This window comes from Bos javanicus, chromosome 2 (assembly GCF_032452875.1).
Source record: "Bos javanicus breed banteng chromosome 2, ARS-OSU_banteng_1.0, whole genome shotgun sequence".
In the NCBI taxonomy this organism is placed as follows: Eukaryota; Metazoa; Chordata; class Mammalia; order Artiodactyla; family Bovidae; genus Bos; species Bos javanicus.
Genome location: NC_083869.1, coordinates 133,196,783 through 133,210,779, shown reverse-complemented (window position 1 = coordinate 133,210,779; position 13,997 = coordinate 133,196,783). Strand labels below are relative to the sequence as shown.

At 50.4% G+C, this 13,997-nt stretch overlaps 1 protein-coding gene across 4 annotated transcripts in view; it reads right to left on the bottom strand.

Moving 5' to 3' along the window:
- The window catches only part of CAPZB (capping actin protein of muscle Z-line subunit beta), a 140,005-nt gene extending 136,046 nt beyond the window's left edge, over positions 1 to 3,959 (bottom strand). For 2 of the 4 annotated variants that reach the window (XM_061395021.1, XM_061395012.1), the window contains exon 1: positions 3,728 to 3,959. In XM_061395021.1, the coding sequence (XP_061251005.1) occupies positions 3,728 to 3,730 (3 nt within the window). In that variant the 5' untranslated portion in view covers positions 3,731 to 3,959. Of the gene's footprint in view, positions 1 to 2,411; positions 2,540 to 3,727 lie in introns of those variants that run through there. The other 2 variants (XM_061394993.1, XM_061395001.1) reach the window with 2 other exon arrangements.
- Between the last annotated feature and the right edge of the window lie 10,038 nt (positions 3,960 to 13,997).

Genomic DNA, 13,997 nt, shown 5'->3' with positions numbered 1-13,997 from the left:
TTAATCAAGGCTCTGCTTCCTTAAACTTCAGGTAAGAGTGACATGCCTCCCGGCCAAGTAACGCAAGCTGTGAAGGCATGGACCTGTCTGTCTTGTTCACTGTATGATCCTGTCCCCAGTACACAGACCAGCACACAGAAAGCCCCTCATACGCATGCTGCGTACAGTGTATTAATCTTACCTGTTAGCTCCCAGCACCCCCTCACACCCCACTCTGCTTGATGGCATGCATTTCCCTAAGAAGCAAGAGTCTCAATGTTCAAAGGACCTGCCCAGCCACCATTTCCCTGTGCGCCAGTCATCTGTCCCCTCCCCTCCCCCAGGGGACATAAAAGAATAGGAGTTCTGGGTTATAAACAGGAATATCTGCTTCAGTCAGATGGTTTAGCATCTCCTTCATCTCAAGCCAACTGATCAACCGTGGGCCACTTTTTTGAAGGATTCCACCAAAGAACATCCAGCTGGGTTGAAATGAACAAGGCTGTATATACATGTGGGGTCTGAGCTGTGTGTCTCACCTACAGGAGACCAGCCAAGACACCAACAGTATGGTTTCCCCTTGTCACAGTACAACAGGCTTCTCCTCTCCTCTCCTGTCAGGCCAAACCATGTGGGAGCTGGAGGGACAACTCCAGAGGGGGCCCGGCCCATCCCTGCATGCTGCAGCCCCACCACCCAGCACCAGAATCATAATTCTAAATTAACATTAATTCCTACATTAGAAGTTAGAGCTGGGCAAGGAAAAGTGCTCTGTAACTATAAAGCACTTACAATAGTGAGATTATTACCTGCTAAGAGAATGCAAAGAAATTCTATTTGCCTATGCATTTATAACTGATGCCAACAAAAATCATGGCATTTTCTCCAAAGTCCAAAGTATTTGATTCTCAAACTGCTATTTCCTTCTAAGTTAGATAACTGAGAACTAGCTGGTTTCTCTACCATCAAACCTACTGAAAATAAAAAACACAATGGTCTTAATTAATTTACCTATTATGCAACCCTACACCACCATTTCTGCCCTATCCCAACTGGTCTATGTTGGTTTATTAGTCAGAATATTCAAGCAGGGAAGAAACTGAACAATAAGCAGTCAGAAATTACTTACAAGCCTAGGGGGATACTAAGAACAAGTTATTAAGACCATGAGAATGAAATCCAAATGGCTAAGTTCAAGACACGCCCCAAAAGGGAACACTGCGAGCTATTTCCTTCAGTGCCAGGTACTGTTCTAGGCCCCAGGGATATAGACAGGCAAAACAAAAGACAAAACTCCCTGCCCTGAGAGAGTTCACGTCAAGTAAGCCTGCATCACATCATCACTGTTTCACTATGAAACGATATCCCTGTGCAAACGACCAGGACCGCGTCAGTAGCCAGTCAGTGCTGCTCCCCCCTCCCCATATCTGAATGACCATCCTCACTGTTTTCTAAACAGTGTCCTTCACATCCTCAACACACAAGCAGCCTGGGACAATGGGAAGGATGCAGTCAGAGCCCTCTGTCAACTAAACAGCATCTTTACTTAAGTTATCCCACTGTCTGAACCCCAGCTTCTTCCCATGTAAAATGGGGACAGTAACTGCCTCACAAGGCCCTGGGCGGGTTAAGGGCCTGGCACCTAGTAGCCCCACCCACCCTTCCAGAAAAGGCCTTTTCCCACCACTCCTCCCATGATCCTTTCAGATTATCTAAGTAAAACCCAAATACAGGATGCTCAGGAGCCTCAAGTATCATCCGGTCCCTTCTGGGTCATTACAGACATCCTTCCATCACCTCTGGGGCTCAGGCCAAGGCAAGCTGCTCCCAACTGCACCCGACCCCCAAACAGCCAGAGATGCTGCCATGAGCAGGTCCACTGGCCACGCCAACCCTCCTCCCCGCCTCTGCCCTAACAGCAAATGTACAAAACCTCCCTCTGAGTCCTCACCCAGAACTGTCCTGGAGAAGTCCTTCCCCACCCAGGCCTGGGGTTGGGCCACCTCCCCTGCAGTCAGTTCTCCACCGATGCTATCAGAGAAGGCCAATCACAAGGACCACGTTTTTCATCATCACCATACAGGAAGGCGTTAAGAAAAAACCGAGCTGCTCTGAATTAGTCACCCTAGTTCAGCAGCAACATCTCTTCCTTAAACAAGGAACCGAGAGCTCAAAACCCTTTGGGGCCCAAAGTCCACATGCAAACATCTGCCTGCCCCCAGCCTGAACACTCAGTCCACTCGCCCAAGGCTCCTTGGCCACTTGAGGCAGAAGCCCTCTGGCCCTTCCAATCTGGGTGCTGGGCCTGCCCGGCAAGAAGGTTCCAAAAGTGGAGGGCTGGCCGATGGGGGGCCTAGGTGAAACCTCGGCAGCGCCGAGCAGCTGCCTTCATTACCAAAACAAACAGCAGAGCGGAGCCAGCGGCGGCTCACCTGGTCCGAGGCACCTCCATAATCTGCAGTTCCAACCTTCACGAGTTGACAGTTGAGGGGGAAAGGGAGGCTGCGTCTGCAGGGGTGCATCGTGTCCGGGCCGTCTGCTGGCCTCGGAGCCCGGGGGGCCCCCCAAAGGCGGCGGCCTCACAAGGGCGATTGTGCGCTCATCCCCGGCCCCGCGGCTCCCCCGCCCTCACCCCTCGGCTCGCGCGCACACCCCAGGCGCCCTGCGGACCCCGACAGAGCGCTCCGCTAGTCCCGCGCCCCCCGGCGCCCAGGCGGCGGTCGCGGGGGAGGGCCCGCGGGGCGCCGCGCTGCCTTCCGGACACACTGATGCCCGCCCTGCCCTCGCCCGCTCGCTGCCCGGAGCACCGCGCAACCCCGGGATCGCGTCCCCACCAGGGCCGGGGGGCGCCCTTCGTTTCCCACTGGCGGCAAGGAGGGCGCGCCCCGGGAGGAGGTGAGAGGACCACCTGGGTCGGGGGCCCCCGGGCGGGGGAGAGGGGCCCAAGCCCAGGACAGAGTGGGGCCGACGCAGGCCGGGCGGTGAGAAGTCCGGGGAAGGGGGACGGCGGGCGCGGAGGGGGTGACGTCCGGGCGAGGGCCCGGAGCGCAGGAGTGCGGTCCAGACTTGAGACCGCGGAGGGAGGAGACGAGCCAGGCTGAGGCCGCGAAACGGAGGGGAGCAAATGTGGGCTAGAGCCATGGAGAAGGGGCGAACGGGGGTCCGGACTGAGGCCATGGAGAAGGGGGAAAGACGGGGACAGAGGCCATGGAAAAGGGGGGACGGGGGACAGAGGCCATTGAGAAGGAGGCAGAGGCCATGGAGAAGGGGAGAATTGGGGGTCCGGACAGAGGCCACGGAGAAGGGAGGACGGAGGACTGAGGCCATGGAGAAGGGGGCACGGGGACAGAGGCCTAGCCTGGGCTGGAAGAGGAAGAAGCGACAGCCCAGCCTGGGCCGGAGGGACAGGGTATGGGGGCCTAGGCCGGGCCGGTCCGGGGGGAAGAGGGACCACGCCTGGGTCTCCGAAGGGGGTGCCCGGCCGGGACCACGGGTCCAGAAGGGTCTGGCCCGGGCTACGGGAGAGGGCAGCCTGGACTCGGACGTGGAGTCCAGCTGGAAGCAGGGGCGGGGGCCGGGGTCGCCCCCAGCCGGGCCCCCTCCCGAGAGCCGGAGGGGGTCCCCCCGGGCTCCGGGCGCGCCCCTCCCCCACCCGGGGAGCCCACCCTCAGCGGGCCGGGCCGGGCGGCGGGAGGGGTCCGAGCCCCGGCGGGGCCCCGGGCCGGGGCGGGGGCCATCAGGCCTTTACCATGGCGGCGGCGGCGGCGGCGGCGCTCCCGGTCCCGGCGTCTGTGGCTCTCCCCCCCGCAGCAGGGCCCGGCGCTTCCACTTCCCCGGGTGCCCGAGAGTGAACATCCGGGTCAGCGCCCCCTCCCCCCGCGCCGAGCCGCCGCCGCCGCCGCCTTCCTTCCTTCCCCGCCCCTGCCCGGCCTGGGCCCGCCCCCCACGCAGCCGGCTGTCGGCCAATGAGCGCGCAAGGCCTCGGCTATCGCCAAGTATGGAGCGCGGCGAGGGGGGGCGGGGCCCCAAACCCGGAAGCGAGGGGCGGGGCTGCGAGGGGCGGGGCCTGTTGAGGGGCGGGTCCTGCGGGCGGGGATGCGGAAGGCGCTGGGACCCGGAGCGGTCAGCCGCCACCCCCACTCCCCTGCACGCGCTCGCCCCTGCGGCGCGCCGGGAACTGGTGCGGCCAGCCGGGAGACACGGCGGGGCGAGCGATCCCGGAGTGCAACCCCCGCACTGCCGATTTTTGCTGCGTGTGAACATCGCAGCCAGTCGCTGCGAAAACTGGGCCTCGGGCCACGTTCCTCTCTGAGCAGCCAGCACACACCGAGCGTGGGGTGCGGCCCCGAAGATCGCAGGGATGAAAGGGACATAACGATCTTTCCCCTGCTCCGAGGATGCTGTCAGCACCACCCAGGCAGAAATGAGAAAATCCGGAACGAGAAACGTCACATGTTAAGAGGAGCGCCCGCCCATTTGCCCAGGGGGGCTGCTTCATTCCGCGCAGGGACTCAAATGTTCTTTTCTCTTCGCTCAACAAGTATTTACGCTTGATCTAGAAGTCAGGAGGCCTGGGACGCTAGCCCCGCTAGTAATAACTGTCTTCCCTAGCTTGCCCTCTCTCTCTCTCTTTTGTCAGATGCAAATCAGGCCACTGGTGAGGGGATTGTAAACTACAGAACATTGTACAAATGACAGGAATGGGCTCCACCAGCCAGGCCATGACAGCCCGCCCCGTCCTCAGGTATAGCTCACAGTCAAGTAAAAACCACCACTGGCATTGAAAGTGACCCAGATAAGTCCCCCAAGAATGATTCAGACCTGTATTAAGAGGATTCAGACAAGGGCGTGGCGTTTAGGAATTTTCTCTTGCTATTTATTGAGCATCTACTGTCTACCAAGCCCTGCTCTAGGCTCTTAAGCATAGAGCAATGGACAAGACGTTCCCTGTTGCAGAGTTTAAACAAGGGAGGGGAGACAACTAGGTACTAAATAAAAATGGAGATGTGGAGGAAAATCAGAGTGAGGGAACCAGCCTCAGATTAGCAAAAGTGGGGCCAAGGAAGGCCTAACTTGTTTTAAAACTAATTTTTATTGCAAGAGACCTGGGTTGGATCCTTGGGTGAGGAAGATCCCCTGGAGAAGGGAATGGCTACCCACTCCAGTATTCTTGCCTGGAGAATCCCATGGACAGAGGTGGGCTACAGTCCGTGGGGTCACAAAGAGTCAGATAAGACTGAGCGACTAACCCTTCATAGTTGCTTTACAATGTTGTGTTAGTTTATACTGTACAGCAAAGTTAATCAGCTATACGTATACATATATCTCTTCTCTTTTGGATTTCTGGAAGGCCTAACATTTGATCAGAGGGAGGTAGAAGGAACAGCAAGGGCAAAGTCCGAATGAGGACAGTCCCTGGTGTGTTTGTGGCACAAGGAGGTGGAAATGGGTGGCTCAGATTGAACACGCGGAGAGAGGCAGGAGCGGAGTGAGGTCAGAGAGGTGCAGGGCAGGGACAGGATCTGGCCTGGCCTTTCAAGGGATGGGGAGACTGCTGTGTTCTGAATGGACTGTAGGGGGACTAGGGCCATTGGAAAGCCCTTTCTGTATGAAAGGCATTTGTTATTTATTTCAAAAGCACTTATATGGGACTTCCTGTGTGATGGGCACTCTTATGCACTCTACAAATAATAACATTTAATCCTCATAACAGAGGCCTGGGGAGATAAACCCTAGGTCACACAGCAGAGAGATGCAACTCTGGGCATGAGAAGAAAGGAGTCAGGATGATGCTAAGATTTTCAGCTTGATCAGCACCAGAAGGATTTGCCATTTATTGATCTGTGGAAGGTTGCGGGGGCGGTGGAGCAGAAGTCTGAGTATTTTGGTTTTCTTTTTTTTTTTTTTTTTTTTGAGGGGTTGGCTAGTAAGAATCAGTTTGGGGTAAGTTATGTTTGAGTTGCCTTTCAGAGGTTTAAATAGAGATGTCAAGTAGTCAGATATGAAAGTTTGGAGTTGGTGATAAATTGATGAGAAGTGTCAGCTAATAAATGATATTTTGAGGTACTTAAATGCATAAAACACCTAGGTGAGCTGACTTAGGAGGTGAGCATAGAGAGAACGGAGTGAGTCTACACTCATGACCCCAGGTCTGATCACATCACTCTCCTGCTCAAAAACCTTTGAAAGTTAAGTTCACTCATAATAAGAGGGCCTGGAAACCAACCCAGAACTCAGGGACGGGCTAGTCCATCCCTCTGGTGTGGCCCCATTTCCGCTGCGTTCTTGACTGTCTGGCGTCCTCAGTTTGCCTGTAGCCCTATTCCCTCCACATTTCAGCCTGCCTGGGAGTCATCCTGCTGACCTTTGTCCCTCTTATTCTCTGCATCAGTTAGTCCTATTAACTGGCAGATTCTTTTGTGTTTCATAGCTTAGCTCCTAAGACAGAATCCAGTCAACTCATCTCATCTTTTAATAATGACAGTTCGTTGGGCAGGTCACTGGCCGGCTCCACAGACTGGCTGCCCACAGATCAGAGCCCGCCCGTTAACCAGTCATCTGTTGCTATGAACATGGGGGCATGAGGCATTAAGCAGCTACTTTTGAGGGGCTGTGGGTAGGAGGCAAATTCCATCATTACTTTTGGTACTGTTTCTTCTTTCCTCTGTCCAAAGCCCAACCTCGTGTCATAGTCTTCCACCTGCCATACCTCCTTTACCCCTCTCTTTTCTTCTTGGCCAACCCTGGTTAAACTCAGCTCTTCCCCTCCTCTCTGCCTGCATCAGAATATCTGAACACTGATGGAAAATTAAAAGTGACAGCCATCATTTTAAGTTGATGTCCACTAGTTTCAAATGAGCCCTCAAACCTGCCTAGCCTTCCTACTGTATTTTCCTGCTGTATTCAGTTCCCACACTCCACGAGGACGATTTTTCAGTCTTCTTTCTTTGTCCCTTTCTCATCTTTCATTCTAAGCAGATGAGCTGGTGTCTTACTTCACAGACATGATGGAGTTAGACAGAAACCTTCTCCTCTACCAACAATTCTGCACCTTCCCCATGTTCTCTTCCTTCCCTGATTTTTAAATTGAAGTTGTTTCTTGGAAGAAAAACTATGACAAAGCTAGACAGTGCATTAAAAAGCAGAGACATAACTTTACTAACAAAGGTCCATATAGTCAAAGCTGTGGGTTTTCCCAGTAGTGATGTACAGATGTGACATTTGGCCCATAAAAAAGGCTGAGCCCTGAAAAATTGATGCTTTTGAATGGTGGTGCTGGAGAAGACTCTTGAGAGTCCCTTGGACTTCAAGAAGATCAACCCAGTCAATCCTAAAGGAAATCAACCCTGAATATTCATTAGAAGGACTGATGCTGAAGCTGAACCTCCAATACTTTGGCCACCTGATGCGAAGAACCGACTCATTGGAAAGACTCTGATGTCGTGAAAGATTGAGGACAGGAGAAGGGGGCAAGAAAGGATGAGATGGTTGGCTGACATCACCAACTCAGTGGACATGAGTCCGAGCATACCCTGAGAGACAGCGAAGGACAGGGAAGCTTGGCGTGCTGCAGACACAACTGAGCGACTGAACAGCAACAGTTGATTTACAATATTGTATTAGGGAAATATTCTGGTGGCCTGGGGGTTAGGACTCTGCACTTCTACTGCAGGGGGTTTGAGTTCAATCCCTAGTCAGGGAACTAAGATACCAGAAGCCATGCAACATGGTCAAAAACAAAAAACAACAACAACAAGACATATTTTTAGTGTCAGGTACACAGCAAGGTGATTTATTATATATGCGTTTTTTCAATTCTTTTCTTTTATAGGTTAGTACAAGGTATTGAATATGGTTCCGAGTGCTTTTTAAAAAATTCATTTAAGTATAGTTGCTTCACAGTGTTGTCTTAATTATTGCTCTACTGCAAAGTGACTCAGATGTATATATGTGTGTATATATATATACACACACATACACACACACCCTTTTTCATATTCTTTTCCCTTATGGTTTATCACAGGTTATTGAATATAGTTCTAGGTCCTTTTGCCTTTTTTCCCCAAATATTTTTTTGTTTGCTTTATTTATTTTATTGACATATAGTTGATTTACAGTATTGTGTTAGTTTCAGGTATACAGCAAAGTGATCCAGTTTTATATCTATCTACATATATACATATATCTATACATATACAGATACATATATATATATTGGGGCTTTCCTCAACGGTAAAGAATCCACCTGCAATATAGGAAACTTGCAGGAGAAATGGGTTCGATCCCTGTTTGGGAAGATCCCCTGGAGGAGGAAATGGTAACCCATGCCAGTATTCTTGCCTGGAAAATTCCATGGGCAGAGGAACCTGGCCAGCTACAGTCCGTGGGGCCGCAAAGAGTTGGACATGACTGATCAGCTGAGCAAACAGTGAAGAATATAAGACGCACAAAAAGGGCGTTACCCAGAAATGTGCCAACGTGGTTTCTTTCTTCCTTCAATTAAGTCTCCACAGCTGGAACTGTCGGGTTAATAAATGCACAGTTGATGCAAGAGCTGAGACTTGTTTAAAATCACCTCTGAAAAAAAATAAATAAATAAATAAAAATAAAATAAAATCACCTCTGATTTTAACAGGCTAGAGCCTGCTTCCTGAGTTGGGGATCTTCTCATTACTAAAAGTGGTTATAGATGTTTTACTGTGTCTTTTGGAGATATAAGAGAACCCTATAATTAGCCAGCTTTTAAGCCCTCACTTCTCTGAGTTCTGCAGACAAGGAGTTTACACCATATGCCTTGAACATCCTAACTCCATATATTGAAGGTTCAGTGGGATTCAGTTCAAGGATCTTTGTTACCAAGAGTCCCAGGAGGGAAGCAATACCACCTGGCATTTCCATTTCCCCATCACTCAGCTGACTTAGTGGTCTTTTCTAGCGCTCAATTCTTCTTCAGACATTTAGTTTGGGTGGAGTGGAGCCCATCCCCAGCTCCCGAGGACAGGAGCCTGATTGGCTGAAGCCAAAACGTAGCCTGGGTTTAGGGCTAGGCCCTTGACCTAATTTGGAGCACAATGCTCCCCGCAGAACACTACACTGAGTGAAGCCAGGGGATGGCTCATCAGGTAAATTTGAGAAATGTAGAAAAAAAGATTCCTGCTTGGGGGAGTCTCTTTTTTTTAAGAACCTCAGTTATTCCATCTCCCCCCAGATAGGTTTTTATTTTTTAATTTTCAAATTAAAATTCTAAAAAATTTTAAAAATTATTTATTATTTACGGCTGTGCGGGGTCTTTGTTGCTGCACAGGCTTTTCTCTAACTGCGGCGTTTGGGGGCTACTCTTCACTGCGGTCACAGGTTTCTCATCGCAGCGGCTTCTCCTGTTGCCGCGCAGGCTCTAGGGTGCATGGGTTTCAGTGGCTGTGGCCCCGGGCTCTAGAGCTCAGCGGTTGTGGTTGTTCACCGGCTTAGTTGCTCCTTGGCCTGTGGGATCTTCCTGGATCAAGGATCCAACCTGTGTCTCCTGCATTGTCAGGCAGATTATTTTTACCACTGCATCACCAGGGACGCCCTCCCTAGATTGTTGAATGATTCCCTCTCAACTAGAGGATGACTGTGGTTCTAAACATGCCCAAATGTCTCATATGTTAAAAAAAGAGGAAAAGCCTGCATGGATGCCTCTAGCCCACCACCCTGTCTCCTGTCTTTCTCAGCTACAGAGAAAGACAGTATGTCCTGTCTCCTCCCTTCCCTTCCAGTCCGTCACTCCTGCACAGAAATGACCCTCAGGTCACCCCTCCTTGTCGAATCACACATGGATGTGTTTCAGTCCTCAGCTCCTTGGACTGCCCAGTAATAATCGACACTATTGGTCATTTAAAAAATTAAAAGACGCTTGCTCCTTTTTAAGGAAGGAAAGCTATGAAAGCATATTAAAACCTAGAAACCTAGAAAGCATATTAAAAAGCAGAGACATCACTTTGCCAACAAAGGTCCGTCTAGTCAAAGCTATGGTTTTTCTAGTAGTTATGTATGGATGTGAGAGTTGGACTATAAAGAAAGCTGAGCGCCAAAGAATTGATGCTTTTGAACTGTGGTGTTGGAGAAGACTCTTGAGAGTCTCTTGGACTGCAAGGAGATCCAACCAGTCCATCCTAAAGGAAATCAGTCCTGAATACTCATTGGAAGGACTGATGCTAAAGCTGAAACTCCAATACTTCGGCCACCTGATAGGAAGATCTGACTCATTGGAAAAGACCCTGATGCTGGGAAAAACTGAAGGCAGGAGGAGAAGGGGACGACAGAGGATGAGATGGATGGCATCACCGACTCAATGGACATGAGTTTGAGTGAACTCCGGGAGTTGGTGATGGACAGGGAAGCCTGGCGTGCTGCAGTCCATGGGGTCACAGAGAGTCTGACACGACTGAGCAACTGAACTGAACTGACCTGAACTGGTCAGTCACTGCTTCCTCTTTTTTTTTCGCCACACCACACAGCTTGCAGAATCTCAGTTCCCTGACCAGGAACTGAACCCATGACCCAGTGGTGAAGGCACAGAGGCCCAACTATTGGGCCACCAGGGAATTCCCACTTCTTCCTTCTTGAAGCACTCTGGTCCACAGGCTTCCCTGATATCAGGTAACTCTCCTGGTCTCAGTCGCACCTCTCTGACTGCTCCTTCACTGTTCTTTGCAGACTCTCTACCCTCTAAGTGATGGGGTTCTCGCCTCCTCTGACCTTGCAGCTTCTCCTTAGGCAATCTCACCACACCCATGGCCTGAGTTGCCAGCAGGCCTCAGTCATGAGCCCACCCCTGGGGCTGGCAGGATAGGGACCCCATAATGGAGTGGGGGGGACTGTTTCAATGTAATGAGGGGGGACCAGGGTACTATTACCAAAAGAAGAAGAAAGGATGCTGAAGAGTAGAAACGCAAAAGACCAGACGGTCACGACAAGCATGCATTCTGGGGTAAGCTCATGCAAATGATCAAAACAGGCCCCTTTTAGGTCTCATAAATTTCTTATCATTGGAATCCTAAGCAGGACTGATTAGAGGTCCCCCAAATGCTGATTTCCTTTGTAGACAGAACATTACGTGGTTTGTAGGGGCGGCAGTCTTGGCTAAACCGCTTAGATCAACTTCTTCCAGCCCTCAGCAGCTTGAAAGTACATAGCAAGAAGCAGCGGTGGGGGCGGGTGGGGGGCGGGAGGTAGACAGACCACTAGCACTCTGGTTCTCTTAAACACACCCCCAAGTCTTCAGCACTGTGGGGATGCTCTGTCAGAGGATTAGACATCACCTTCTCGGGGCTTTTGTTTTTGCTTTTCTAATAGGTACCTGGGAGAACTCACAGCTGCCTTCTGCTAGAGCAGAACTATTTGTATCCTGACCATCTGTGGGGTCTTGCTCAGAGTTAGAGCAAGGCACATGTGGGCCAGCTGTTGGAGTTTTTATTGATACATGCATAGTTGGGAGAATTCATGTTTTGTTTATTAAACTGGCCAGCCAGCCACCCACCAGGCTTGGGATGTCCTCAACAGTGCACCTAAGGCTAACTCTTCAAACCCAGAAGAATGGTCACCTCCTCCTTCGTGTTTTGCCGATCACCTCGAAAGCTGCGTTTGGGGACCTCCTTCTCTGTGTTCCCATGGAAACTCTGTTCTTAGGACACCTTTTGGTTTGTAATCTTCCCCTACTACTCTCCGGGCTGCCTGAGGCAGGGACCATGGCTCACATCACAGAACAGATCTGGAATATGGTGCCCGTCAAGTGCGAAGCCAGGAAACCTGGGTCCCCCACAACTCTTCCAAGGCACTCATCCCTCATTCCAGTCAGGCACAAAATGTTCTCAATGAAACTAAACCAGCTGCAGAGCTGATGTAGGAGCTGAAAAAAAGGGCAAGACTTTTTCATGTGAAAACCAGTCGAGTGAAAGGCTAGATCAGCAGTCCCCAACCTTTTTGGCCCCAGGGACCAGTTTTGTGGAAGACAATTTTTCCATGGACCCGAGTGGGCGGATGGTTTCAGGATGATTCAAGCGCACTGCGTTTATCGTGCACTTTATTTGTATTATTACTATATTGTGATATACAATGAAATAGTATACAGCTCACCATCATGCAGATCAGTAGGAGCCCTGAGATTGTTTTCCTGCAACTAGATGGTCCCATCTGGAGGCAGTGGGGAGCGGCTGTAAATACAGGTGAAGTTTCGCTCACTCATCCACTGCTCACCTCCTGCCATTCAGCCTGGTTCTTAAGGGACCATGGACCGGTACCAGTCCATGGCCTGGGGATCACAGATCCCTGCTGCTGCTGCTAAGTCACTTCATTTGTGTCCGACTCTGTGTGACCCCATAGACGGCAGCCACCAGGCTCCCCGTCCCTGGGATTTTCCAGGCAAGAACACTGGAGTGGGTTGCCATTTCCCTCTCCAATGCATGAAAGTGAAAAGTGAAAGTGAAGTCACTCAGTTGTGTCCGACTCTTAGTGACCCCATGGACTGCAGCCCACCAGCTAGATCAAAAGACCAGAGCCACAACCGATTGGGAGTAAAATATTTTAAAATACTGTTTCAGTTCAGTTCAGTTCAGTTCAGTTGCTCAGTTGTGTCCGACTATTTGCGACCCCATGAATCGCAGCACGCCAGGCCTCGCTGTCCATCACCAACTCCCGAAGTTCACTCAAACTCACGTCCATCGAGTCAGTGATGCCATCCAGCCATCTCATCCTCTGTCGTCCCCTTCTCCTCCTGCCTACAATCCCTCCCAGCATCAGACTCTTTTCCAATGAGTCAACTCTTCGCATGAGGTGGCCAAAGTATTGGAGCTTCAGCTTTAGCATCAGTCCTTCCAAAGAATACCCAGGACTGATCTCCTTCAGAATGGACTGGTTGGATCTCCTTGCAGTCCAAGGGACTCCCAAGAGTCTTCTCCAACACCACAGTTCAAAAGCATCAATTCTTCGGCACTCAGCTTTCTTCACAGTCCAACTCTCACATCCATACGTGACCACAGGAAAAACCATAGCCTTGACTAGATGGACCTTTGTTGGCAAGGTAATGTTTCTGCTTTTGAATATGCTATCTAGGTTGGTCATAACTTTCCTTCCAAGGAGTAAACGTCTTTTAATTTCATGGCTACAATCACCAGCAGTGATTTTGGAGCCTAAAATATAGTCTGACACTGTTCCCCCTGTTTCCCCATCTATTTTCCATGAAGTGATGGGACCAGATGCCATGGTCTTAGTTTTCTGAATATTGAGCTTTAAGCCAACTTTTTCACTCTCCACTTTCACTTACCATAACACAAAACACGAAACACTTAGGGATATATTTAATGAAAGATCTGCAAATTCTGGGTACTCTGGAAACTAGGAAACATTGCTGCGGGAAATTAAGTGAAAGTGAAAGTCGCTCAGTTGCGTCCAACTCTTTGCGACCCCATGGAGTATACAGTTCATGGGATTCTCCAGGCCAGAACACTGGAGTGGTCAGCTACTCCCTTCTCCAGGGGATCTTCCCAATCCAGGGATCAAACCCAGGTCTCTAGCATTGCAGGAGGATTCCTTACCAGCTGAGCTACTAGGGAAGTCCAGAGGGAAATTAAAGATCTAAATAAATAGATATTGAGCGCCTAAGAATTAATGGTTTTGAACTGTGGTGTTGGAGAAGACTCTTGAGAGTCCCTTGGAGGTGAGTTTGAGTGAACTTCGGGAGTTGGTGATGGACAGGGAGGCCTGGTGTGCTTCGATTCATGGGGTCGCAAAGAGTCGGACACAACTGAGCGACTGAAGTGAACTGAACTGATACCCTATTCATGCATTGGAAGAAAATATTGTTACGATGTTCATTCTCCCCCAAATAATCCATAGATTCATTGCAATCCAATTCAAAATTCCAGCAAGTTTTTTTTTTCTTTAGAAATGAACAAGTTGATTTTAAAATGCATATGGAAATGCAAAGATCTTAGAATCTTGAAAAAGGAAGAAATACATTAAAGGACCTATATTATCTGATT